General features: G+C 45.0%; 1 protein-coding gene across 1 annotated transcript; it reads left to right on the top strand.

Annotated features, from left to right (window-relative positions):
- Positions 1 to 60: 60 nt before the first annotated feature.
- On the top strand, positions 61 to 27,522 carry pole (polymerase (DNA directed), epsilon). Its single transcript, XM_030791720.1, has 49 exons — positions 61 to 125; positions 607 to 742; positions 1,403 to 1,483; positions 1,602 to 1,646; positions 1,837 to 1,929; positions 2,279 to 2,433; positions 2,552 to 2,696; positions 3,030 to 3,110; positions 3,454 to 3,561; positions 3,662 to 3,772; positions 3,876 to 3,961; positions 4,657 to 4,776; positions 5,173 to 5,305; positions 5,415 to 5,528; positions 6,238 to 6,450; positions 6,860 to 6,967; positions 7,190 to 7,318; positions 7,463 to 7,565; positions 8,169 to 8,315; positions 8,758 to 8,903; positions 9,332 to 9,480; positions 10,122 to 10,214; positions 10,848 to 10,992; positions 11,217 to 11,374; positions 12,028 to 12,223; positions 12,644 to 12,858; positions 13,408 to 13,510; positions 14,612 to 14,692; positions 14,969 to 15,091; positions 15,459 to 15,668; positions 16,832 to 17,044; positions 17,443 to 17,586; positions 17,848 to 17,988; positions 18,396 to 18,549; positions 18,776 to 18,882; positions 19,194 to 19,370; positions 19,487 to 19,710; positions 20,035 to 20,255; positions 20,525 to 20,729; positions 22,093 to 22,266; positions 22,619 to 22,744; positions 22,885 to 23,017; positions 24,010 to 24,220; positions 24,683 to 24,814; positions 25,297 to 25,490; positions 26,007 to 26,207; positions 26,527 to 26,652; positions 27,077 to 27,166; positions 27,412 to 27,522. The coding sequence occupies exons 1-49, from the start codon at positions 61 to 63 to the stop codon at positions 27,520 to 27,522; spliced, it is 6,876 nt and encodes a 2,291-aa protein (XP_030647580.1).
- Positions 27,523 to 27,993: the final 471 nt, after the last annotated feature.

Genomic DNA, 27,993 nt, shown 5'->3' with positions numbered 1-27,993 from the left:
AACCGTCAGTGACTACCTGTTTAAATAACTAGTTCACTTTGTCGCCGTTCTTCTTACACAATGGTTTTACAAAATAGCGGCCGGTATAAAGCCGACAGAGGCGGAGGAGACCAAGACGCCAAACAGTAAGTTACTACACTGACATTAGTGACATGTCAAGTTCCATGTAATTGAGGTCCTGTCGTTCACTGTAACTTTCTTGCCAGATATAACAGTTGTGTCAAGAATAACCGTCTCGTTGTTTCTTAGCAACGTATTAGAGTGTACATTCAATTGAAAATGTCTTGTGTAACGAAACCTTCCCGTTCTGAAATGTGTCTCAGTTGACACTATGAAAAGTATGGCACGAGGTCAAGATTACAAAATGAAGAATGCCAGTGTTTGAACAAACCTTTATTTAACCTTACACTCTTTTACCTCTGACTACTAGAGAGTCTTAAGTTACCTACACACGTTAAACACTGAACCTCTACAACTCTTAACCATATTCTAGCCGTTGCGTTATTCCTGTTCTTAACGTTCATTCCAAAATGTACCCTGCAATCAGAACAGGGCATTGTCTGTTAAACACCGCTGTTGTTTAAAGTGACACTGTATCCGTCTCAGAGATGAGGGGTCTTCCTTATCGGCTGTCAAACGGCTCGAGCGCAGCCAGTTCACCGATGAGATGGACGCGCGCTTTGGGTTCGAGAGGATGAAGGAGCCAGGAGAGAAAACCGGCTGGTTGATTAACATGCACCCGGTGAGTTTGAAAATAGTCTGACCGACATCTTACACATCATGACAGGCAGTAGGCGATTTGTTATTTTCGTGACGGGGGCATGGCCTGATGATCACTGACACTACTCTATAGAGTAAGTAAGGTAAGGATGGCAGGTTAACAAGGGGGATGCATTTTGGTCATTTTGCTAACAAGGGGGATGGCACCCCCCCCCCCCCCCCTCTTCCCCCATACAAATCACCTGCTGATGACAGGTATAAGACCTGACTGAGATTAAACAGCCGTCTTTTTATGTAAAGAAAAGATCCTAGGTTTTGCCTTAAATCCTTGTTTGTGAAAACAGCTTGTGGCAATGTCGTCATGGCCTTTGGATGTGTCTTTTAAAGCATGTGTCCCATTACATAGTAAATGCAGATTTTTCTCTCTTTCTTTCTTTCTTTTTTTGTTTGGGACTACAGACCCACTTGTATCTGCCTGTAGTTCACACTTTTGTTTTTGTTCACCTTTTCTGGCGCTTTTATCTGGTCTAAAGACTGAACTTTGCAGCAACTGTTATGCCACAGACAGCTCCTTAATGGCTGCACGCTTAGTTTGTCATGGACGTGTCCAGCGCGTGCTGTATGAATAAATGTATGTGCACTGTTTTTAACCTGTTTAAATGTGCGTTCATTTTGACCACAGACAGAAATTCTTGATGATGACAAAAGGATGATCAGTGCGGTGGATTACTATTTTATTCAGGAGGATGGAAGTAGATTCAAGGTAATGGTAGTTGTACATGTGAGCAGACTCAAATGAGCAAATTCCTCACAGTGCTTCAATGAGCCTCTTTCTAATGCCAAACCTTGGTCCCATCCCCTTCTCCCATATTTATCTACAGGTTGCCCTCCCCTATAAGCCTTACTTCTACATTGCCACGAAAAAGGTAGGCATTTTCCCTCCACTTCAGTGGTATCTAAAGACGTGAGCTGTCTGTACATTGTTGTGGTGAGTGATAAATTGTGTTGTGGGTGGTCTGTGTTGTTTGCTGAGGTCCCAGCCTTTCCCCTGCTTATCTGTAGAGACAAGCGATCCGTGTTTGAATTAGTTAACTCAGACCAATGGTTTTCCAACAGAACTGCGAGAGAGAGGTCATCTCCTTCCTGTCAAAGAAGTTCCAAGGCAAAGTGGCTAAGCTGGAGATAGTCCCCAAGGAAGACCTGGACCTGGTGAGGGGTCGTCATAAGATCCGTTTTATTCTTTCATTTTCTTTTATGTGCACACGTTGTCTTCACGCATCTGTTTATATCGTATCCTCACAATTCATTTGCCTTCTCCATAGCTTTTCCATGTGGATTGCATCTATAGTGTTAATCTATATCGAAACAGTGTTGCATTTATTGAACCATCATGTCTGCATATGTCATGATCTGTTTTGGTTTGTTTTTTCGCAGTCTAGCTTTAAGTCTGTATTTGTGTCATGTCTTGACTGTTTATTGAAAATCTTCTTGACTGTTTATTGAAAATCTACTGTACTCCATTTCTATTATATGATATTTTGTGGTGTTGACTTCATAGCCTAATCACCTGGTGGGACTGAAAAGGAGCTACATCAAGCTGTTGTTCAACACTGTGGATGACCTTGTCAAGGTCAAACGCGAGATTGCTCCAGCGGTGCGGAAGAACAGAGAGAAAGAGAACTCTAACGACACGTACACAAACATGCTGTCCAGGTATCCTCTGCCTATCCATTCGCTTTGCAGTACAGTCTTAAATTCTGAAGTCTTCGTAAAAGCGTGGCTTTTCTTCCATGATCTGATTGGTCTGATATTTCCGTTCTCCGTTTTTCAGCGCGCTGGTTAGTGGAAGCGTAACGGCTGCTGACGAGGATGGGACATCCAAGAAAATCGCTGACCAGATGGACAACATCGTGGACATGAGGGAATATGACGTTCCTTACCACGTCCGTCTGTCGATCGATCTCAAGATACACGTGGTACAGAAACCTTCGCTCAAATTTCAATGGCAAAACGACAAATGCAAAGGGAACACAATGTCGCCTATAGGGAAGATTACCCGGGGTCTGCCGTCTGTGTTCTGCTTTTCAGAAAATAAATCACATCTGAAAAAAGGAGTTTCTGTGACATTATTCAAACATACTTAGACTTAAATAAGTTAGCGAGCTAGTTAGTCGTTTGTTTATTCTTAAGGTCTCAATAACAACGGAACTCTTTCAGTCGTGAACGAAATGAAGCCGCGCTTAAGTCTGAAGCGTTTTATTTCCGTGCTGTGAACTAAAGTTTTGACCGTTTTGGCTCCTCTGTCTAAGGCTCACTGGTATAATGTCCGTTATCGTGGAAGTGCTTATCCTCCTGAGATTGTCCAGAGGGATGATCTGGTGGAGCGACCGGTGAGTATCACACGCTAAAGCACTGTCAGCTGAAGCACACACACGACACATACACCGCAACGCTGTAACTGTGCTAGATACAGGGTTACCGCTGGGGCTTTTTTCCATTTCCATTCAATTGGGGAAGCGTTTTAACTTAGCACTGTAGGTGTTCTGGATCTTCTCAACCAATTCAGTGTAGAAAACTGTCCCACCTTGTGTTTGTTATTTTAAATTGTGAACAAAGTTTTGTTTTCTGAAGGGTTTTTTTTTTTTTATTTCTTCTTTTTTTTGTGTGTTTATGTGTACTACTGTAGACCTTGATCCTCATATGAAGACTGGTTGGGTTTTTTTTGTTTTGTAGGATCCAGTGGTTTTGGCTTTTGATATTGAGACCACCAAACTTCCTCTGAAGTTTCCAGACGCTGAAACGGACCAGATAATGATGATCTCCTATATGATTGATGGACAGGTACTCTGTCACCACAAAACCTCACTTTCAACCCGCTCGTTTCGTTTTCTGCACCAGCGTTGACTCGCTCACTCACTCGCTCTGTTCTCTGGTCTGCCAGGGTTACCTGATCACAAACAGGGAGATCGTCTCCGAGGACATCGAGGATTTTGAGTTCACCCCCAAACCAGAGTACGAGGGCCCGTTTACCGTCTTTAATGAACCAGATGAGGTGAGGCAGGGGGAGAGGGAGGAGGTTCTGTGTGTTTCGGGTTGCTGTGTGTTTTTATGAGTAGGAACATGTTATGGTTGAACTTGTCATGTTGTGTTTTCAGGCCTCCCTCATTCAGAGATGGTTTGAACACGTTCATGAAACCCAGCCCAACATTTTCGTCACCTACAACGGAGACTTTTTCGACTGGTGAGTCCAGACCGCTCACAAACAGACAGCTCTGTGACGTTTTTTATGGTTGCTTACTTTCATGTGTCAATTTTGGTCTGATTTATGTGAATTCATTTTGAAAATAACCATACCTGTTGAAGAGGTCATTGTTATTGGTGAAAGATGTTTTGTTGTTGTTGTTGTTGTTGTTGTTGTTTTTCCCTCTGAGTTACTATGCCTGAGTTCTTATTATCTGCTTTTGGAGTCCTCATGGAAATTTTTGTCTCTGTTAGATATTTTTTTTATTCACACAAATGTACTTTACATATTTATTTTTACTGTTTGTCTGTTATTTGCACACATTAGCTTTGCTTGTTGTCTCTTATTTATTTACACAAACTGGCTGTACTGTTTGTCTCTTATTAATGTAGACACATTTGCTGTGCGGTTTGTCTCTCGTTTACTTACACATGTTTACTGTGGTGTGGGTGTGTGTGGTGCGTGCGTGTGGTGTGTGTGCGTGGTGTGTGCGTGGTGTGTGCGTTGTGTGTGTGTGCGTGGTGTGTGCGTTGTGTGTGTGTGTGTGTCTGTGTGTGGTGTGTGTGTGGTGCGTGCGTGTGGTGTGTGTGCGTGGTGTGTGTGTGTGTGCGTGGTGTGTGTGTGTGTGTGTGTGTGTGTGTGTGCGTGGTGTGTGCGTTGTGTGTGTGTGTGTGTGTTGTCTGGGGTGTCGTCAGGCCGTTTGTGGAGGCGCGTGCAGCGCAGCATGGGCTGAATATGCACAGTGAGATTGGCTTCCAGAAGGACAGTCAGGGTGAATATAAAGCCAGCCAAGCCATTCACATGGACTGTCTCAGGTACAGCCTCTCCTGTCTCACCCTCCGCTTCTTCCCCTCTGTTACATTTCTCTATTTAAAACAAGCAAATAAATAATGTCCTCTGTGTGGACATCGTCGACTTTGACTAGAATTTTACTTCCCAATTTCTTTTATATGTCTTCAGATTTTGAATTCAGGGGATGAAATCATGTTGTATTTGTTTATTTTAATTTTGTTTTGTGTTTTTTTTTTCCACTCCCCAATGGAAATGTGCTGTTTTGCCAGTATAAAATTGAATGGTTTTAATACTAATGAATGTGTAAAAGATTCAATACAAATCCATCCTCCATCATCATCATCCTCCTCTTATTTTAATGACTGATATTTAGTGCATGACAATGATGTGCATTCTGTGATGTGTGTGTTGTGTCACAGGTGGGTAAAGAGAGACAGTTACCTTCCTGTGGGTAGTCATAACCTGAAAGCAGCAGCCAAAGCCAAACTGGGTTACGACCCAGTGGAACTGGATCCAGAAGAGATGTGTCGCATGGCCACAGAGGAACCACAGGTAAAGCACTCAAAAAAAGAACTTCAGAATTTCTCTGCGTCTTTTCCCAAACGTGATCTCTTTGACTCTTTTTGTTTTCTTTTTTTTTTCCCCCCTCTCCTCCTTACAGACTCTGGCTACCTACTCAGTGTCTGATGCCGTGGCCACGTATTATCTCTATATGAAATATGTACATCCCTTCATCTTTGCCCTCTGCACTATCATTCCTATGGAACCTGACGAGGTTTGTCTCCTTTTCTAATGTCCATTAAATGTATGGTTCCTGTTGTCACAGTTCATATGTTCCTGTATGTGATATATTGCCTAGGGCTAATCTGCAAGGTAAATGGACTTCTGTGAGTGACTTAGCCATCTTCTCTCTCCTGTGTGTGTGTGTGTGTGTTTATGTGTGTGTGTTTGTGTTTATGTGTGTGTGTTTGTGTGTGTGTGTTTATGTGTGTGTGTGTGTGTGTGTTTATGTGTGTGTGTGTTTATGTGTGTGTGTGTTTGTGTTTATGTGTGTGTGTGTTTGTGTTTATGTGTGTGTGTGTGTGTTTGTGTTTATGTGTGTGTGTGTCTGTTTGTGTCTATGTGTGTGTGTTTGTGTCTATGTGTGTGTGTGTTTATGTGTGTGTGTGTGTGTATGTGTATGTGTCTGTGTGTGTGTGTGCGTGTGTGTGTTTATGTGTGTGTGTGTTTGTGTTTATGTGTGTGTGTGTGTGTGTGTTTGTTTGTGTTTATGTGTGTGTGTGTTTATGTGTGTGTGTGTTTGTGTTTATGTGTGTGTGTGTGTGTGTGTTTGTTTGTGTTTATGTGTGTGTGTTTGTGTTTATGTGTGTGTGTGTCTGTTTGTGTCTATGTGTGTGTGTTTGTGTCTGTGTGTGTGTGTGTATGTGTGTGTGCGTGTGTATGTGTATGTGTCTGTGTGTGTGTGTGTGCGTGTGTTGCGTTAGGTGTTGCGTAAGGGCTCAGGCACCCTGTGTGAGGCGTTGCTGATGGTCCAGGCCTTCCACGCCAACATCATCTTCCCCAACAAACAGGAGCAGGTCTTCAACAAACTCACTGACGACGGCCACGTCCTGGACTCCGAGACTTACGTCGGCGGCCACGTGGAGGCTCTAGAGTCCGGGGTCTTCCGTAGTGACATCCCCTGCCGCTTCAAAATGGTACGGTCCAGACGGCGATAATTAATAATCGGTTGATAATAATCAAGGGTTTGATACTTGACTGAGGATCTGAATCAGGGCTGAATTAGCTAGGTTCCTCAGCAAAGAGCGCCCAAAAAGACTGTGTGATTACGATTACTGTCAGATTATGTTTGACGGAGCTGCTTTCTCTACCTCTGGTGGTAGGTCAGTGATTTTAAAGACTTATTGAACGACCCCCCCGGTATTTTCTGTTGTCCCGAGAGTATGAGTATGAGTAAATACTCACAGGTTTTTTATTTGTTTTTATTTGTAAATAATCAACTCTTTAAGAAACAGTCTTACTCTGCGTGTTTTCTGAAAAGATGAAACTGTTTTCCGTTGTTTTAGTAATACTCCTGTCGTTCTTCCAAAAAATTTGTGTCTCCAGAATCCTGCCGCGTTTGACTTCCTCCTGCAGAGGGTGGAGCGGACTCTTCGTCACGCCATAGAGGAAGAGGAGAAGATCCCTCTGGAGCAGGTCACCAACTTCAACGAGGTTTGTCAGCATTTCATTCGGTTAAAGCACCGATGTACCGAAATCCCCTGGTTGCTTCCTGTTTACTGTCATGATTGACCAACTCTGGTCTCAGATGTCCTTAATCTCTCACAGTGTCTGAAGATCTTGCCTCTAATTATTATTGTACGGACGGTTTATTTTTTGATTGACTGCGGCTTTAAACAGCTTCATAATCTATGACATAATCTCCTCGCAATCTAGGTTTGTGAGGAGATAAAGAAGAAACTGGTGTCTCTGAAGGAAGTGCCCAACAGGATAGAGTGTCCACTCATTTACCATCTTGATGTGGGGGCCATGTACCCCAACATCATCCTCACCAATCGCCTGCAGGTCAGCATCACCTTTTTTTTTTTTTTTTTTTTGGAGAAATCCTCGAATGGGACACCGAAGTTTATGTTTTTACACTGTCCAATACGGTTTAAGAGGGGATAAGTTCCTGACCGTACCTTTCTTTTCCTCTCTCCTCTCTCTCAGCCCTCGGCCATGGTGGATGAGGCCACATGTGCTGCCTGTGATTTTAATAAACCCGGAGCAAACTGTCAGAGGAGGATGGCCTGGCAGTGGAGAGGAGAGATCAGTGAGTGTGTCCTCCTCTGGTATAATGTCTCTACTGTCGACTGACTCATAATCTTATCATCCCCCTCCCCCTCCCCCTCTCTCTCACTCGCGCTCTCTCTCTCTCTTTCTCTCTCTCTCTCTTTCTCTCTCTCTCTCTCTCTTTCTCTCTCCCTTCCTTCCTCACTCTCTCTCTCTCTTACTTCCTCTCTCTCGCTCTCCCCCCACCCTCTCACTCCCTCTCTATCTATCTCTCTCTTTCTCTCTCCCTTCCTTCCTCTCTCTCTCTCACTTCCTCCCTCTTTCTCTCTCTCTCTCTCTCTCTCTCTCTCTCTATCTCCCTCTCTGTTATTGTTTCTTTCTTTTTCTACATTGGTTTCTGAATGAAGGGGAATAAACCCTGTTACGAATAGACATTTTTTTGCTCTTTTTTTCGTTTCAAGAAAATGCTCTAAGGGTCGCTGCAACAGCCCAAACACAAGTAATACAATTAGTTACCTCAAAGGGATTTTTTTGGGCGAGAGGTCACATGAATTGAAGGTTGTAGGTTTGGTCATAAGTGATTACAGTGAAGTGTGCGTGTAAGTATTGGTACGAGACTCAACCTCTCTACTGCCCCCTGCAGTGCCAGCGAGTCGCAGCGAGTTCCACCGTATCCAGCAGCAGCTGGAGTCTGAGAAGTTTCCTCCTCTCTTCCCCAATGGACCTCCCCGTGCCTTCCACGAGCTCACGCGTGAGGAGCAGGCTCGCTACGAGAAGAAACGCCTGGGAGGTGAACGTCTCTCTGTCTGTTAAAGATCACTCACCTCGTCACGAGTGCCCCTGAACATTTTAGGCCGAAACTGCCCTCTCTGACAATGCTTTTAAGGCGTGTAAAACATACCGCATAGCTCATAATCCACTTCATCAGAAATAAGCTTTTTCTAACCAACTGTACAAGCTCCGTCAGAAAATAGTGAATATTCCAACACGTAACATTTTCATGAATTAATTACTGATCATCACGTTAACCACTGAAAATCTGTAATCCTCTCTGTAGCACCCTGTGACGGAGTTCTTTTATGTTAAACTTGGTGTCGTAATACCTCGTTTAGCTGTTACGGCTATTTTGCGTGCTGCCCGAGATCTGTCCACTCTGTCTGATAACGTAGCCCGTGTTGATGTCCACTCTGTCTGATTATGTATCCCGTGTTGATGTCCACTGTTGTCTCCAGACTACTGTAGGAAAGCGTATAAGAAGGTCCATCTGACCAGGCTAGAGGAGAGGGTCACGACCATCTGTCAGAGGGAGAACTCTTTCTACGTGGACACGGTCCGAGCCTTCAGAGACCGGCGGTACGAGTTCAAAGGCCTGCACAAGGTATCGGTCAAAGCTTCGGCCGTCAGCGTTAACGGAGAACGTCAGGTTGACGAGAGCCCCAAGCGTTTCACTTATTTCTCACGTTTTGAGTGGCAGCGCACCTGATTCAGATAGTGAATAATGAACCTTTACGTGTTGTGTGTCCAGTGAAGGACCTACATGAACTGAAAAGCCTAACTTAAGTTTGTCGTTTATTGTTGGTTAATAATTAAGATGTTATAAACGGATTGCAGAGGTATCTGCTGTTTCTGGTCAGTTTTGGTCGTACTCTTTCAGGGACCACTCACAGAAGATTAGTTCAGCCGTTCCCTTGCTCCTGCATGTCAGACATGTTAGTGTAGGTTAAAACTTGTCCAAAGACACACCTGTTCCACTGAAGCACAGCTCTGAGGTGTGTGTTGTTCCCCGGCGTGTTTGTGTGCGCTCAGGTGTGGAAGAAGAAGCTGTCGGGGGCTCAGGAGAGCGGGGATGCCGCGGAGGTCAAGCGCTGTAAGAACATGGAGATCCTGTACGACTCTCTGCAGCTGGCCCACAAGTGCATCCTCAACTCCTTTTACGGTTACGTCATGCGCAAAGGGTGGGTTTGTCATCACCTCCTCCGCACGCGGTGTCTTAGTCTCCTCAGACTGCACTCAGGAAAAAAAAAAACAACTTTATTTACACATGTAGTCAATGACGCTGATTTATGTTTAAGCAAATGCTTCGTTAAAAATGTTTGTTTTTTTTTAAATGATAAGAAAAAAAAAATAGAAAATCTATTTCACATTTTCTGATTTTTTTTTTGCCTCGTTGGAGGTTTAGCTTTAGGAGCTTAGGAACTCTTACTGGATTTGCGCTAAATTAGCCAGCGTGAAATCATCTCACAAAACGTTTATGTAGTACGTGCACTTTTTCATTCTTCATATAATCCTACGCTTACCAGTTTTATGACAATTATGAAGACACTCCAGAGCAAAGCACTCTCTCGTAAGTCATTTGAAACACTGTCTGTGTTCACTGGGTATGAAATTAATTTTTCTAACAAGCTCTTGGGAAATTTTACATAGGAAATAAACAAGCTAATATGCCAAGTGGAAAAGTCGAATTGTGACTGGAGTAATTACAAACCATTCCCCCACTCCCCCCCCTTTTTATTCTTAAAGGTATGCATTCGGCTTAATATCAATTCTTTCTTTTTTTTTTCGGATGGTTGTTTTGTTTTCTGTCTGAATGGTCCAGAGCTCGGTGGTACTCCATGGAGATGGCTGGGATTGTGTGCTTCACTGGAGCTAATATCATCACCCAGGCCAGAGAACTCATTGAACAGATAGGGTAAGATGCTCTAAGTTTGTATCACTACAAAAAAAAAAAAAAAAGCCTTTGCTTTTCATGTGGTTAAAGACCTCATATCAAGACTTGGTAGAGCATAGTCCTGAAGTCCTGCTGTTCTTCCCTTTTTCTCTTAAATTGTGGCTCATTTTCACCAGTGGAATAGGTGTGTGTTTGTATGTATGTGTGTGTGTGCGCGCGCGCACTTTTCAGTCAATAAGAGTCCAAATGGATTTCAACCCTGCAGTATCAGATTCAGCCTCTACGCACTATATAAGCCAAAGAGGAAACTTTAAAAGGAAGCTTTAAAAATTTCCTGAACAGTCTGGGTTTTTTTTTTTTTGGCTAATGGATGAAAAATTAGAATCCCAATTCCAGGCCTGAACCTATGCATATCAGGAGTCTAAGTTGGGCCACGTAATAAAATTCATGAAGTTGATGTATAAACTGATCCTGGGTCAGTACGCTTAGTCTGAGAAAGCCAGTTGCACTGAATCTCTCATTAGATGCAGGCATGTAAATGACACACCAATATGTAATTTGCTGCTGTAATCAGTAGTATGTGTGGGGGTTTTTTTGTTGTTGTTTTTTTTCTGAGATAAATTTATAATCTCTGCTGTGTCTCCGTTTTCTCAGACGTCCTTTAGAGTTGGACACAGACGGTATCTGGTGCGTCCTGCCCAACACTTTCCCCGAGAATTTCGTCATCAAGTCGACCAATGAGAAGAAACCCAAAGTCACAATCTCCTACCCTGGAGCTATGCTCAACATCATGGTCAAGGCAAGCTCCCCGTATGCCGGACACTCCTTAACCAGTATCAGCAACCAAAACATCACGTTCGTCCATGCTGTAAACCACACCAGTTTTGTTAAAAAGAATGTTGTTTTTTTAACCTACACTTCAGAAATCTAGTCTATCATGGTCTCTGTACAGGCAGCTCTGTGTTTGTTTGGCTTGAAATACTAACTTGTTTGTTTGTTTGTTCTTTTGTTCTGTGTTTGCAGGAGGGCTTCACCAATCACCAGTACCAGGAGCTGGTGGACCCTGCCTCTCTGACCTACGAGACGCGTGCGGAGAACAGCATCTTTTTCGAGGTGGACGGGCCCTACCTCGCCATGATCCTCCCTGCCTCCAAAGAGGAAGGCAAGAAACTGAAGAAGAGGTAAGAGAGCACTGATACAGGGGATGGGTTTTCTTCACCAGCACCGTGAGGTCACATGGCATGGACGACAGCATGCAGATTAAGCCTTGTCAGGGACTGAAAAAGGATTTTCAATTTAATTCCGATTAATGGAAAAATCCACTGCTTAGACCTATGCAAGGAACCCCCGACCCCCCCCCCCCAGTAATCTTATTAATGTGCAAATGCAAACACTTGTTTCTCTCATAAAATGTTATTTCTTTGTGTGGCGATTTGTTTTATCAGTAATCCTTCGGGGAACCTTGGCATGTTTTGAATGTGACCATTTAATTCAGCATATTTTACATTATAACAGCATTAATAAGAGATTAGCAGACAAACGACAGGTCATATACATCTACTGCTAGTACCTAAACGAACTCGCTCACACATTTGCACTCACTCACACACACACACACAATCACACTGACATAGATGCATAAGTTGATTGGAAGCTTGCTCTTTGTTCTTTGTCCACTGATGCTAAGATCTTTTTTTTTTTCTTGCGTTTGTTGTTTTGTATGTTGCTAGTTCAGTGTGAATATGCCTGTGTGTTATTGGGTTAAGTAAAGTTATTGGGTTATTGGGTTAAGTAAATGTGATGTGTTAATGAGCATTGTCTGTGCTGGTTTTAGGTATGCTGTGTTTAATGAGGATGGCTCTCTGGCCGAGCTGAAGGGCTTTGAGGTGAAGCGGAGAGGAGAGCTCCAGCTCATTAAGATCTTCCAGTCCTCGGTGTTTGAGGCTTTTCTGAAGGGAACCACTCTGGAGGAGGTCTACGCCTCCGTAGCCAAGGTGGCTGACTATTGGCTGGACGTGCTCTACAGCAAGGTAACGTGGGATAGGTCTGACAGAAGGCAGATCACGCTGGAGGAACGAATCTCCAAACCAGTGTTGTCTTAAGCTTCAGGATCCTCTCAGCTTCCCTTTTGTTTTTCCTTCTCTTCTCTTCTTTTAGCTGGTTACAAACCACCACATATGCCAGTGTAACACTGCTTAAGGCAGCCTGTTTTCACTTCGGAAGTTTGTTATTGTCTATTTTCCACTGGTTCTTGGTATCACTGAGGTGAAATCAGGGATGGATGAATAAAAGGTTTTTTTCTCACCCGCTCTCTCATTCTCTTATAGTTTTTCTTGTGTTTATCTCAGTTACAGGACGTTGCTTTTTAATGTTTAACGTCTAAGTTAATGTTGTGTTTTTGTTTGTTGACTTTTTTTTGTTTACCTGGCTCTCACCATTCCCTCTCCCAGGCTGCCAATATGCCGGATGCCGAGCTGTTTGAGCTGATCTCGGAGAACCGCTCCATGTCTCGGAAGCTGGAGGATTACGGCGAGCAGAAGTCCACCTCCATCAGCACGGCCAAGAGGCTGGCGGAGTTCCTGGGTGATCAGATGGTGAAGGATGCTGGGCTCAGCTGCCGATACGTCATCTCTCGAAAACCAGAGGGGTCCCCAGTCACTGAGAGGTAAAGGCCCCCCCTTAACCTGTAACCCAGGATCTCAAGGGCCATGTTTCCTGCTGGTTTTTGTTTCTGCCAGCCACCGTATGTCACGGATTAGTTTAAGTGTATCCAGATCTGCCTTCCTGTGGTTGTTGTTGGGTCCTTCATGTTAAGTCAATGCCGAGTCATTCATCCCTTTCCCTGAACATTTCCCTGAATGTTTGGGAAGTTTTTTATACTCTTTTATTGTTGTTGCGGGTTTATTTTTCTAATGTCCGTCAAACATCAATTACACGCACACATAAGAGAAAAGAACTAGAAAAAACAGCAGTAATCTCTTCTGATTTGACATTCACTATCTCACTGACTGGTTGACTATTCCATTTTTGCTTTCTGGATTATTTTAAGTTTTTATATCCCTGCATAATTTTGCACCTGGCCCCTGAGCTGTTGACAGTCATGTTCAGATTGTCAATAGGCATCTATGTTTTCCTCTAACATATGTGCCAACTCTTTCTCTCTCTCTCTCTCTCTCACACACACACACACACACACACACACACACACACGCAGGGCCATTCCTCTGGCGATCTTCCAGGCGGAGCCAAGTGTGAAGAAACACTTCCTGCGCAAGTGGCTGAAGATGCCGAGTCTTCACGACCTGGACATCAGATCTGTAAGACCTCACACTGTTCTCCTTTTCTCTCACCATTCTCCTCTCCTTTCTCCTCACACCGTTCTCCTCTCCTTTCTCCTCACACCGTTCTCCTCTCCTCTCCTCACACCGTTCTCCTCTCCTCACACTGTTCTCCTCTCCTCTCCTCACACTGTTCTCCTCTCCTCTCACCGTTCTCCTTTCCTCTCTCCTCACACCGTTCTCCTCTCCTCTCCTCACACTGTTCTCCTCTCCTCTCACCGTTCTCCTCTCCTCTCCTCACACCGTTCTCCTCTCCTCTCCTCACACCGTTCTCCTCTCCTCTCCTCACACTGTTCTCCTCTCCTCTCACCGTTCTCCTTTCCTCTCTCCTCACACCGTTCTCCTCTCCTCACACTGTTCTCCTCTCCTCTCCTCACACTGTTCTCCTCTCCTCTCACCGTTCTCCTTTCCTCTCTCCTCACACCGTTCTCCTCTCCTCACACTGTTCTCCTCTCCTCTCCTCACACTGTTCTCCTCTCCTCTCACCGTTCTCCTTTCCTCTCTCCTCACCGTTCTCCTCTCCTTTCTCCTCACACCGTTCTCCTCTACTCTCTCCTCACCGTTCTCCTCTCACTTCACTGTTCTCTTCTCCTCTCCCTGTTCTCCTCTCCTCTCACCGTTCTCCTCTCCCCGTTCTCCTCTCCTCTCACCGTTCTCCTCTCCCCGTTCTCCTCTCCTCTCCTCTCACTGTTGTCCTCTCCCCGTTCTCCTCTCCTCTCCTCTCCCCATTCTCCTCTCCTCTCACCGATCTCCTCTCCTCTCCTCACACCGTTCTCCTCTCCTCTCCTCACACCGTTCTCCTCTCCTCACTGTTCTCTTCTCTTCATACCGTTCTCCTCTCCTCACTGTTCCCTACTCCTCACACCGTTCTCCTCTCCTCTCCTCACACCGTTCTCCTCTCCTCACACCATTCTCCTCTCCTCTCCTCTCCTCTCCCCTCACCGTTCTCCTCTCATCTGTCCTCACACCATTCTCCCCTCCTCTCCCCATTCTCCTCTCCTGGGGAGTGTTTCTTGCCGTGGTGAAGCTGTTAACCTGCTCTCTTCTCATCATTCTCTTTTTCTGATGGTCTTTTCACAGATCTTAGACTGGGGATATTACATAGAGAGACTGGGCAGTGCTATTCAAAAGATCATCACCATTCCTGCAGCTCTCCAACAGGTAATGCACTTCACGGTACTAATCAGATGCACCTGTGGACTAGAACCGTTAACTTGACTTTTCAACAGAATACAATGCTTTCTTTCATTAAAATGGCTTAGTGTTGTGTATGAAACAATAGAAGTAATTTGTGAAAATAAAAATGTCTCAGTGACAGTGTTTCTGAGAGAACCCCTGAGAACACATCACCATAGACAGTTTTTCCCGGTCCATAAGGTTAGTGTTAATGTAACGGGGAAAGTTGCCTGAGCTGTTGGTCTCATTTCCGGTTCTCAGGTGAAGAACCCTGTGCCCAGAGTGCGGCACCCGGACTGGCTCCACAAGAAACTTCTGGAAAAGAATGACATCTACAAGCAGAAGAAGATTAGTGAGCTTTTCACCAGTGAGGGCAAGAGACAGGTACATCCACATCTGACAGAGGAGGACTCTGGGAACACCTCTTTCCCTTTAGAGATCTTCTTCCGCTCTTTTTCATACTCTCTCTCTCTCTCTCTCTTTCCCCCCCCTCTCTTTTTGTCTTTCTTTCATGTTTTATCTCTTTGGATTTCTCGCACTCTCTTCTCCACTGTTTTGTTCAACACCCCCCCCCCCCCCCCCCCATCCCCACCCCTGTCATCCATCACCCAGTCTCTCTCTCTCTCTCCTTGCTATCTCTCATTCTCATTTGCTTCTTATCTCTTACTCTCCCACTGTCTTCCCAGGCTGATTCAATAACACACACACACACACACACTCTCTCTCTCACTCTCTCTCCCTTCCTTCTCAGATTGCCCATCAGGCAGTAGTGCCGGGACAGGCGGCAGACATGGAGGATTTTGGGATGCCCCGGCGCCCTCTGCAGCCTGCCATTCCCATCAGCACCAAGAGGAAGCGCGCCTCTCAGGGTGAGGACAGCCAGGTCGAGTCTCAAGAGCTGGCACTTACCCAGTCCTGGAGAGAGGTCCTGGGCCCACCGCCCCCTATGGGTACAACACAGGTACTGCACCCTGCTTACTAACTACACTCGTGTGTGCGTTCACCACATGGTCTTAGTTATATTTTCATTGATTGATTGACTGACGTTTGTTATCATTTGTTGTTATTCAGTTGTTAATTATGTATTGTTATTGTATTGCAATTGTTATAATTGGACCTTGTGTTTCTATTCTTACTGAACAACTTTAAACAACAAATGATTATCGTATGCTTTGACAATATGAATAAAACTAACAACAGTTTTGGTAATGCGCTTAATAGATGAATTAATCTGATTTAAATTGAAGCTTTTAGAAGTTAAGTGCTAATCCTGTGTGAGGCTAGACTAGTAAAATACAAAACTAAACAGAGTACTTGTGTGTGTCTGTGTCTGTGGGTGTGTGTGTCTGTGGGTGTGTGTGTCTGTATGTATGTATGTGTCTGTATGTGTGTGTCTGTATGTGTGTGTGTCTGTGTCTCTGTGTGTGTCTCTGTGTGTGTCTCTGTGTGTCTGTGTGTGTCTGTCTGTGTGTGTCTCTCTGTGTGTGTGTCTGTGTGTGTCTGTGTATGCGTCTGTGTGTGTATGCGTCTGTGTGTGTATGCGTCTGTGTGTGTATGCGTCTGTGTGTGTCTGCGTCTGTGTGTGTCTGCGTCTGTGTGTGTCCGCGTCTGTGTGTGTGTGTCTGTGTGTCTGTGTCTGTGTGTGTGTGTGTCTGTGTGTGTGTGTGTGTGTGTTTGCGTCTCTGTGTCTGTATGTGTGTGTCTGTGTGTGTGTGTGTGTCTGTGTCTGTGTGTGTGTCTCTGTGTCTGTATGTGTGTGTGTCTGTATGTGTGTCTCTGTGTCTGTGTGTGTGTGTCTGTGTCTCTGTGTGTGTGTCTGTGTCTCTGTGTGTGTGCGTGTGTCTGTGTGTGTGCGTTTGTCTGTGTGTGTGCGTGTGTCTGTGTTTGTGTGTGTGTGTGTGTGTGTGTGTGTCTGTCTCTGTGTCTGTGTCTGTGTGTGTCTCTGTGTCTGTGTCTGTGTGTGTGTCTCTGTGTCTGTGTCTGTGTGTGTGCGTGTGTGTCTGTGTGTGTGCGCGTGTGTCTGTGTGTGTGCGCGCGCGCGTGTGTGTGTGTGTGTGTGTATGTGTCTGTTGTGTGTGTCTCTGTATGTGTATGTGTGTGTCTATGTCTGTGTGTGTGGTGCAGGAGGAGCGTCTCGTGTGGCTGCGCTACCATAAGAAAAAGTGGGAGCTGCAGATCAGACAGAGGAAAGAGCGGAAGAAGAGACGGCGGATGATTGACGGCGAGCCTCAGCCGTCCGGAGGAGGGGTGATCAGACACGGACCAGTCACGGGCCTGGGCAACTTCCTCCGGAGGACGGCCCGTAGCATTCTGGACATGCCCTGGCAGATTGTCCAGGTGAGAAGGCTTCGTCAGTCAAGCCCTGACGTCACGTGCAGTGTTTTACGATGCTGTACCTTTCAGTGATCAGACCGCCTAGAGGGATAAAGATGTCATTAAACATCTCATAACTCGCTTTAACTGTGCTGCCCAGTCAGCTGTCTCAAACACGAGTCAGTCATTAGTGCTTTTGTTTGTCGCTTTAGTGTAATTTTGCCGTTACAATTTTTTTTTTCCTGTATAAATCTGGATTTAAATGTAGACCTAAGCAGTTATAAGAGTTTAATTAATGATGCTTACAGACTTACAAATATGTCAGTCCTATAAGTGTTAATGTACACTCTCCTGACACAGTCTGTTACTGGATTTTAAAATCTGATTGGCTATACTGTTGCGTCCTTTCGTCCCGGTCCCAGATTGCAGAGACCAATCACCCGGGCCTGTATAAGCTATGGGCAGTGATTGGCAGCGACCTGCACTGTATGAAGCTCAACATCCCTCGTGTGTTCTATGTCAATCAAAGAGTTCCCAAGCAGGAGGAGGGAGCCACGTATAAGAAGGTTTGTCATCAGATAAAGAAATAAAGAGTCATTTTAAAGCACAGTGGACGGTTTTGCTTTTTCATCTTCAAATACTGAGTCAGTAAATATACAGTCACAAGCTTGTCTGTGTATGTGTGTCAGTGTGTCAGTTTAATTTAGCTAGTCTAGCCCTCTAAAACTTTCCACATGTGCCAGTTTTAATCATGTAATAATAGTTTTGAGAGTAAAGGACGGTTGATTTTCATAATTTCTTTATGTATTTCTCTTCCTTTTTTCCAGGTTAACCGGATGCTTCCGCGCTCTAACGTGGTGTATTACCTTTACCAGTACACGGTGCCTGAGGATATGTACCAGGAACATATCAATGAGATTAATGCTGACCTCTCTGCCCCCGATATAGAGGGTGTATATGAGACCCAGGTACTCTTCAGCATCTAACACAATCAGATATGGCTTTTGAACATTTAGTTTGGCTCTCTGAGCTGCAGTACAGGTGTGTGAGGAAAACTGTCGTATGTACAGGTGTATGTATCACTGTCATGTTTCATAGACTTATGATAATGGTCAGTAGAGCTGTTGGAAGTGAGAGAGTGAAGGGAGAATATGTATGTGTGATCTGGTCTTCTGGTCCTCCCAGTGTTGTGTAATCTTCGACGTCTGAATGTAAAGTAGCTATTTTAAGTAGCTATTTGGAAAGAGTGTGTGTATGATCCAACTCTCTCCTGCACCCAGGTCCTCTTGCTTTTCTGCACGCGTGTGTGTGTGCGTGTAGGTGTGCGCGTGTATTTGTGCATCTACATTCTGATGCGGCTCTCTCCTGTCTCCAGGTGCCCTTGCTGTTCCGTGCTCTGGTGCAGTTGGGCTGTGTGTGTATGGTGAACAAACATGTGGTGAGAGACCTGGCGGACCGGGAGGCCGATACCTTTGACCTGGAACACCTGGAGATGAGATCTCTGGCCCAGTTCAGCTACCTCGAACCCGGTACAGAACCAGAACTTCTGTTCTAAAATACACAAATACAAAAAAAAATACAAATCATTCTCTGACTCTCCCAAACCTCCAGTCCTACAGCATAATGTTCCCATTACACAGTTAGAAAATGTTTGACCTGGTGTTTTTTTTTTTTTTCTTTGTTATTTCTGGTAAAGCTGTAGGCAGTGTGTGCTGTTGCTGTGAATTATAAAGCTCTCATAAACCTTCATTACAGGCAGCGTCAGACACATCTACCTGTACCACCACGCTCAGGGTCACAAAGCCCTGTTTGGACTGTTTATTCCCTCCCAACGCAAGGCCAGCGTCTTCGTCCTGGATACGGTGCGTGTAAAAATACATAACACAACCTATTTTAGGGCTATTACCACAGGAGTGCAGCCGCAGTTTGACAGGCTGATTTCCTCTCAGAATGTTCAGACCTTAGCTGAAGCTCTTTCAAGTTTTGTTTTTGTTTCTTTTTTTTTTTTACCACATGCAAAAAGAAGTTATGTAACCACTTATTCAAAATCCATTGTCCTACTCCTAAGTACTCTCAGTTAAAGAAATGACAAAGCTTATGACATCCTTGGTTAAATTAACATTCACGCTGCTGAAAAGTCACTGTCTGTTGGTTGCAACTCTGCCACCCGCAGGTGCGGAGTAACCAGATGCCCAACCTGGGCACGCTGTACGGGGCAGAGCGCACAGCCTTACTGGAGAAGACCAGTGAGGAGCTCCTGCCTCCGGAGAAACACACGTTCGAAGTGCGAGCGGAGAATGACATCAAAGCCATCTACAGGGCACTGCAGAGAATCCTAGTCAACTACAAGGTATCCTCACATGTCTGACTGTCTGTCTCCCTGTGCTGTCTGTCTGTCTCTCTGTCTATCTGTTCATCCATCCAGTTCTCTCTGTGTCAACGTCTGGGTTGTGTTTGCATTTGCAGGAGGAGCGCCGTGGTCCCACTCTGATCGCCGTGCAGTCTAACTGGGACCAGCGCAGACTGGTTTCGGGCATGCCCGTACTAGAGGAGTTCCCCGTGGTGCCCGTCCACGTGGTGGATGAGATCAGCTACAGCGTCCTAGACTGGCAGCGCCACGGAGCCCGACGCATGATCCGACATTACCTCAACCTGGACAGCTGTCTCTCCCAGGCCTTCGACATGGCCAGGTCTGACCGCCACACAGCTGGGGACTTCTGCTAGTCTTCTAACAGTCTGTGGAAGAATGCAAAATAAATAGCCTCTTTTGTTTACCGTAGTTAGGAATTCAGAATGGATGATATCATAGAAAATGCATTTAGAATAAATTTTAATATGTTACTTTAACATAATAAAGTTACAAATTCTAAATAAAACTTTCCGCAGTTTATCTCCCTGTCTTTATGTATAGCCAGAAATAGACTAATGTGTTTTAATAACTCTGTATGATCACACAAAGTCAATTCCTCTCACAGACAGGGGAAAAAAAAGAACCGTTTTCTTTTTCTCTGTAGGTATTACCACCTGCCCATCGGGAACCTGCCCCAGGACATGTCTGTTTTCGGCTCTGACCTCTTCTTCGCCCGACACCTGCGGAAACACAACCACCTGCTCTGGCTGTCGCCCACCGCCCGGCCCGACCTCGGGGGGAAAGAGGCAGACGACAGCAGGCTGGTTATGGAAAACGACGAGAGAGGATCTATGGAGATTAATGCAGCGGGCTGCTACTCCACAGGTACACAGGGGTTTAATAGATACTTTTCTTTTCTTTTCTTTTCTTTTCCCTTTTTTGTGTGCATTCTTTTTTTCAGGTTTTCTGCTTGGTTGTCTTAGCTGTAATTTTTGTGTGTTTGGTTTCTGTCTTGTGAAAAAGTCATGGACATTAAAATGACTCATCCCTCTTTTTTTCTGGTGTGCGTGTGTGCGTGTGTGCGTGCGTGCGTGTGCGCGTGTGCGTGCATGTGCATCTGTCTGTGTGTGTGTGTGTTCTCGTTCCTGGGGCAGTGAGTGTGGAACTGGACATCCAGAGTCTTGCAGTAAACACGATCCTGCAGTCTCAGCATGTTAATGACATGGAGGGCGGAGCCAGCGTGGGCGTGAGCTTTGATGTCATCCAGCACGCCTCTCTGGAGGAAATGATGTCAGGGAACCAGGGTGCCAGCGCTGTGGCCAGTTATGACGAGACGGCCCTCTGCTCCAACACCTTCAGGTCAGCCCCTCTGGAGCTGCTGAACCAATAACACGTTACTGAAAAAAAAAAACATCTTCAGGTCAGCCCCTCTGGAGCTGCAGAACCAATAACACGCTACTGAAAAAAAAAAAAACACCTTCAGGTCAGCCCCTCTGGAGCTGCTGAACCAATGACATGTTACTGAAAAAAAAAAAACACCTTCAGGTCAGCCCCTCTGGAGCTGCTGAACCAATAACACGTTACTGAAAACAAAAAAAAACACCTTCAGGTCAGCCCCTCTGGAGCTGCTGAACCAATAACACGTTACTGAAAAAAAAAAAACACCCTCAGGTCAGCCCCTCTGGAGCTGCAGAACCAATAACACGTTACTGAAAACAAAAAAAACACCTTCAGGTCAGCCCCTCTGGAGCTGCAGAACCAATAACACGTTACTGAAAAAAAAAAAACACCTTCAGGTCAGCCCCTCTGGAGCTGCTGAACCAAAGACATGTTACTGAAAAAAAAAAAACACCTTCAGGTCAGCCCCTCTGGAGCTGCTGAACCAATAACACGTTACTGAAAAAAAAAAACACCTTCAGGTCAGCCCCTCTGGAGCTGCAGAACCAATAACACGTTACTGAAAAAAAAAAAACACCTTCAGGTCAGCCCCTCTGGAGCTGCTGAACCAATAACACGTTACTGAAAACAAAAAAAACACCTTCAGGTCAGCCCCTCTGGAGCTGCTGAACCAATAACACGTTACTGAAAAAAAAAACACCTTCAGGTCAGCCCCTCTGGAGCTGCAGAACCAATAACACGTTACTGAAAAAAAAAAACACCTTCAGGTCAGCCCCTCTGGAGCTGCAGAACCAATAACACGTTACTGAAAAAAAAAAAAAACACCTTCAGGTCAGCCCCTCTGGAGCTGCAGAACCAAAGACATGTTACTGAAAAAAAAAAAAAAACATATCACACTGTGGGTGATTTAACTGTGCTTCACCCAGCATCAGACCCAAAGGCCTCTGTCTTTTATTTTACAAGAGAAAATCTAAAAAGACTCCCTCACAATTTAAGACCAACTGTTTGTTTCTCTTGACGAGTCATCAAACTTTGTGTGTGTACATACACAGACACACACTTGTGTATAGATTGTGACAGAAGAGGATGAGGATATGTAAATATTGTTAGCCTCTGTGTGTCTGTGTGTGTGTGTATGTGTGTGTGTGTGTGCGTGTGTGCGCGCGTTCAGACTATAACAAAAGGAGGATATATAAATTTTGTTAGCCTGTCAGCAGTTAGATGTCTAACAGTGAAGATTTTATGTGGGGTTTATTTGTACCGTTATTGTATATTTGTAAAGAACCTGTTTGTTTTGTTTGTTTGTTTGTTTGTTTGCTTGTAGGATCCTGAAGAGCATGGTTGTAGGTTGGGTGAGGGAGATCACACAGTACCACAACGTTTACGCCGATAACCAGGTGATGCACTTCTACCGCTGGCTCCGATCTCCCAGCTCCCTGCTCTACGACCCCGCCCTGCATCGAACCCTGCTCAACATGATGAAGAAGATCTTCTTACAGTGAGTGCGCCCGGCTGCCTGTCTCACTGTCTCACTGTCTTTGTTTACTTGTCTGGCTGTCTGCCTGTCTGTCGGGCATGAAGTCTGGAGTGAAAAATCTCTAACCTCTTTACTCTTGTCTTACATTGCCTGCCTGATAATTAGAAACGGATGGAAGAAAAGAGACACAAAAAAAAAATCTGTCCATATTACCGGATAGAGCGTTGTTTGTTTTCATGTCATGAGAAAACGTCAGAGAGATGAGTGAACTCTAGGATGTTTTAACATGCCTTGACACTCTAACTTGTTCTTTTGCCTGTTTGTGTTGTGTAATGTCTTCTTCTCTCTCTCTCTCTCTCTCTCTCTCTTTCAGGCTTGTTGCTGAATTTAAACGTCTCGGTTCGTCTGTGATCTACGGAAACTTTAACCGCATCATCCTCTGCACCAAGAAGCGACGCATCGATGACGCCATCGCCTACGTAGAGTACATCACCAACAGGTGACGAGTCACTGCCCCCCCATCACAAACGCAGCTTTGTCCTCACTTTGCTGATTGGACAGATCTGATCACTAGACAGAATTAAGAGTCTCATCTGACGCCTGCCGTTTCATTGTTTTCCTCTCCTCTCCTTATATCAGCATTCATTCCCGAGAGATCTTCCACTCTCTGTCCATCACGTTTTCCCGCTGCTGGGAATTCCTGCTTTGGATGGATCCCGCCAACTACGGTGGAGTGAAGGGAAAGCTGCCCTCCAGTGTCCTGTACGGCGAGGTGCGTACGGCCGCATTTTCCCAGCCAGTGGAAAAAGCCCATTCCCAAATGAATTGACCTGGATGTGTCTGTCTGTGTGGGTCTGTGTGTGTGTGTCTGTCTGTCTGTCTATCTGTGTGTCTGTCTGTCTGTCTGTCTGCGTCTGTGTGTGTTTGTCTGTGTATCTGTCTGTCTGTGTGTCTGTCTGTGTGTCTGTGTCTGTGTGTGTGTGTGTGTGTGTGTAATCTAACTTGACCCTCCTGTTTAGTGACTTGGCCCTCGTTTACTCATGTACTCTGTTCTCTGACTGACTAGACTTCTGTGGAGCTTAATAATCTGGGAGTGAACGGTTTAAAGGCAGATGTGGATTTTTTGATGTGAAGGGTAGAAACTGGAAATGACCTTTAAAGATGTATTCAGTGTGTAGATATCTGCAGTGCAATGGTTTCAGTTGCAGCTTCAGCAGACCACTTCTGTAGCACCCCTTATAAACAGTTTGTCTGGAAGTTTTCATTGTTATGAATTTTTGCAGACAGACTAAACATTGTGCTGGTAAGCATAGACCCTCTGCATATTGTTTCTCAGAGAAGAATTATTCAAGGGGTAAATGCATTAATTTAATCCAGTAAATCTGAGAATCAGAGCTGTGGGTTTTTTTGTTTGTTTGTTTTTTGTTTGTTTTTTTGCAGCTTCTTCACATTTACATTTGCACTGGTTCATTTGGCAGAGTCATGCTTTGCATGTTTACTGTGAGCAGATTCAAATTATGGCCTGATTCTTAAACAGAGTGTTCTCTCTGGGCCACTTTGAGAGTGTTTTCTCTCTCTCTCTCTCTCTCTCTCTCCCCCTCTTCTGTCTCTCCTTCTCTCTCTCTGTCTCCCTCCCTCTCTCTCTCCTTCTCTCTCTCTCTCTCTCTCTCTCCCCCTCTCTTCTGTCTCTCTTTCTCTCTGTCTCCCTCCCTCCCTCCCTCCCTCTATCTCTCCCTCTCTCTCTCCTTCTCTCTCTCTCTCTAGAATGGAACTGGGCAGAAGAAGGGAGAGGGAGAGGAGGACAGTGAGGATGAGGAGGAAGAGGATGCTGCCAGGCGGGAGGAAGATGACGACGGCGATGATGATGATGGCGGTGAAGATGAGGTGGAGGACCTGATTGAGAGCAACTGGAACATAATGCAGTATCTGCCTCAGACGGCGTCCTGTCAGAAATATTTCCTCATGATCATCTCAGGTGAGGGAGGCCCGTCCCAGTTCTCTCTCTCTTACACACAGTCGTCATTTCACAACACCATCATCTGATCTGTCGTGCTTTCCCGTGATGCTTTAAGCAAGAGACACTCTTACTTGGGTGGTTTCTTCAACCCAGTCATCACAGAACCTTGTTTACTTACACAGCTGATTCAGCTGGTCAGATGAATTATTGAGTCCTGGATCAGCTGAAAACAGGTGTGTTAGTGTAGGGGTGAAAACAGGTGTGTTAGTGTAGGGGTGAAAACAGGTGTGTTCAGGCAGGAGGAGGTAAAGGAGTACAGTGTTAAGATTCGCCGGTATAATTCATATCTCTGTAAAGAAATCTTGATGTGCTGAATGAGTAGAAATGTAACATTTTTAGAGAAGGTCAATTCAGGCTCAGTCCCTCTTGAGTTCTGGAATCATTTGGGTTTTTTTCTTACCCTCTCTCATTGGTCCACAGCCTACATAGCAGCTGTCTATCACAGCATGAGGGAGGAGCTTCGACGCAATGCCCCGGGTGCCACTCCTATTAAGAGGCGGGGCGGAAGTCAAGTATCCCAGCAAGCGACAGGGGATATCAGCGCCCTTCCTGGTATGTTTGGAGTTTTGAGAGAATGTAAACACTATCAGAGACAGGTTTTTGTTTGTTTGTTTGTTTGTTTTTGAAACGGTCTGTACCTTCATGTGGGGTAAGGAACTAAACACAGATTCTTTTACCAAGATCTTGCCCATGTTTTCAACAAACGAAAGATTCCAGCAGATATCTCAAAACAACAGTCTCAGAATATGATAATGTATAGTGTTAATGGGAGGAGACCTACACAAGGACAAGCAAGTCAACACACTGCCAAAGTGACCCTGTGCAGGGTCACGGCTCTGGATAAAAGCATCAGCTAAAGGGAATGAATAAACAAACAGGCTCTGTGAATTTGTTAAGACTGTGAAATAGGACATCAGTTTGAAAAATGAGCTCTTTATAGAAAGTTGGAAGGTGCCGTATCAATTAAACGTTATCTTAAAAAAAAATGCTGCTCATTTTCTTGTTTTCTTTTTCTTTTTTTTCCTCCCCTGTAGGCATGATCACCTTCTCCAAGGAGTATGTGTCCAGTGAACTGACCCAGAACCTGTTCACCATCACGCAGAAGATCCAGAAGAAGGTGTCGGGAACCAGGAATGTTGCCCTGCCGTCCGAAATGTTCCCCGTTTTGCCCGGTTCCCACCTTCCCCTCAACAACCCCGCCCTGGAGTTCATCAAATACGTCTGCCAGGTAAGACGGCCCTGTAGAGTGACCATGTAAAAGCGTCTGGATGACTGAGCCGTGTTCCAATAGCATGACAACGACTCTCATTGTCTCCTCTTGTCTCCCTGTCTCCTTTCCTTCTGGAGTTAATAAAATACTACCAGGACAGGCTGAACAGACATGATATGAATGCCTTACAGAGGCTTCATCATAGTGTGATTTATCCAGTCAGTTAAGATTAATGACCAAGAGAACAAGTCCGTAAGGAACAGGAGCACTGATTGGGACAGGGTCAGTCATTCAACTGCAGCACCTACACATGTAACCTAAGTCTGCTTCAGAGTGGACAAGACGGCTCAGGAGTTCCAGTGGCACATAAACCTCCTCTTTGTCTTTTTTGCTGCTGTTGTTAAAACAATAGTGGCACCTTGAGGAATCCGTGGAAGTGTAGTCCCCTTTTTAGACTCAAATGCATTCAGTCTGAGATTAACATATATGTGCATTTGAACAGGTTTTGACAGACGTGTGGGTGGTCTCTTTTAGGTCCTTTCCTTGGACACGAACATCGTTAACCAGGTGAACAAGCTGAAGAGAGACCTCCTCAGGCTGGTAGAAGTGGGCGAGTTTTCGGAGGAGGCCCAGTTCCGTGACCCCTGTAACTCCTATGTCCTGCCAGAGGTCATCTGCCATCAGTGTAACTTCTGCCGCGACCTTGACCTTTGCAAGGACCCCTCTATGGCTCAGGTTAGTAGAGAGAGAGAGAGAGTCGCCCGAACTTAAGGAAAAAGTTGATCTGAAACCACTCTCTCCTTTATCTGTTCACTGCTGTTGGCCTTGGTTTGCTACGTACAACTGAGTTATGGTTTAGGAGGCAAAAACGATTGGAATTCTGTTTATTTTCTGCCTTCAGTTGGAATTAAACTGGAAGTAAACCCAACCTGTAAGCGGAGAGATAACATGTTAAAAAATTCTCCGAGTACTTCATCTGTTAATGTCGCACAGTGCTTAGACCGGCCTGAGTTAATGCAGTTTACTGAAGCCTCCCCTGTTGTCTCCCCTGCAGGACGGCTCGGTTTTGCCCCAGTGGTACTGTTCCAACTGCCAGGCCCAGTACGAGACTGAGTCCATTGAGATGGCGCTGGTGGAGGCCCTACAGAAGAAACTGATGAGCTACACTCTACAGGACCTGGTAACGGGACTCTCAGACCACACTGCCTGTGTTTGGGCCGGCGGTTCTGATCGCCTGTGCTTTTGTCTGTTCTGCCCGTCAATGTGTAATGTCTCTGTGGATGCGCTAAGCGGCGATGAGAAGAGCCTGCGTGTTTCTCACATGTTCTCTATGTCTTTCTTACTCAGTTACACATGCTTGAATCATTAGTCGTGTCAGGGGAAAAAAAGTACTCGATACTCTTTTGTCTGTCTTTTGTTTGTTTGTTTGTTTGTTTGCTTTGAGGATCGGTCTCAAAATCATTTTACGTTGGGAAATTCCGCTGGTGATTCTGATGAAATTTTCTGATAAAAAAATCTTGGTGGCTTGATGACAGTGTTTTTGGTGTGTCTGTTTCTTCTTCTGTGGGATGGAAAACATTTGCATTTTTTTGTCCCCCTCCCAGGAGTGCGGTAAATGCAGAGGCGTGAAGGAGGCGAACATGCCCGTGTACTGCAGCTGTGCAGGAGATTTCAGCCTCACCTTCTCCTCCAAGGTCAGACGTGATGAAACCCGCCCCACCCTCCCAGGGTGTGTTAGTGCTAGAATCAGACTTGCCGTATGAAATTTGGGGGCTGGAATTGAGAAAATGGAGACATAAGATATTACGTAACGAGTTAATAAACTGTGATGTAAATGATGCAGATTTTTCATTTCTTTAGAAAGATTTATTTAAATGTTTATCACCAATGTTTGTTTGCCCCCCCCCCCCCCACCCTCCACACCGTCTCTCTCCTACAGACCTTCTCGGAGCAGATCAGAGTTTTCCGGAACATTGCCGCCCACTACAACATGAACTTTTTATTGGAGACCATTGATTGGTTGCTTCACATGAGCCCACAGCTCTCCTAGAATGTCTGTTTTTTTTTCATTTTCCTTTTTCAAGGTTAATGAAAGTGCAACCTGCTATGGATTCGGCCTGCAGCCAGGTCTCCTGTGCCATGGCTCCTGGTTTGAGGATGTCTCACTTTTGTGGATGTCTCACTTTTGTGGCACCTGGAAATCAGGGCTCGTAAAAGTCTAACCTGAACAGGATCAGGATTGGATGGACAGTGGATGAGAAAAATGAATTGTGAATTGGGAAATGCCTTTGTTCATTTTTTAATACAATGACCGCTACATGCTTTTTGTGTGTTTTTGTTTTGTTTTGTTTTGTTTTGTTTTATGTAGTTTTTGTATATCAAAAGAATCTTGTGGTGTTGAAGTAATGATTATTAGTGTTTCTGTCCTTTTCTATGTGAATAAATATTGTTTTGTACTTGAAAACCAAACATAGGTGGTGGTTTCATTGTGCCAGCTCTAGCTTTGCAGATATGTTTGCAA

Source organism: Chanos chanos, chromosome 14, assembly GCF_902362185.1.
Source record: "Chanos chanos chromosome 14, fChaCha1.1, whole genome shotgun sequence".
Classification (NCBI taxonomy): Eukaryota; Metazoa; Chordata; class Actinopteri; order Gonorynchiformes; family Chanidae; genus Chanos; species Chanos chanos.
This window is presented reverse-complemented; position numbering and strand designations above follow the sequence as displayed.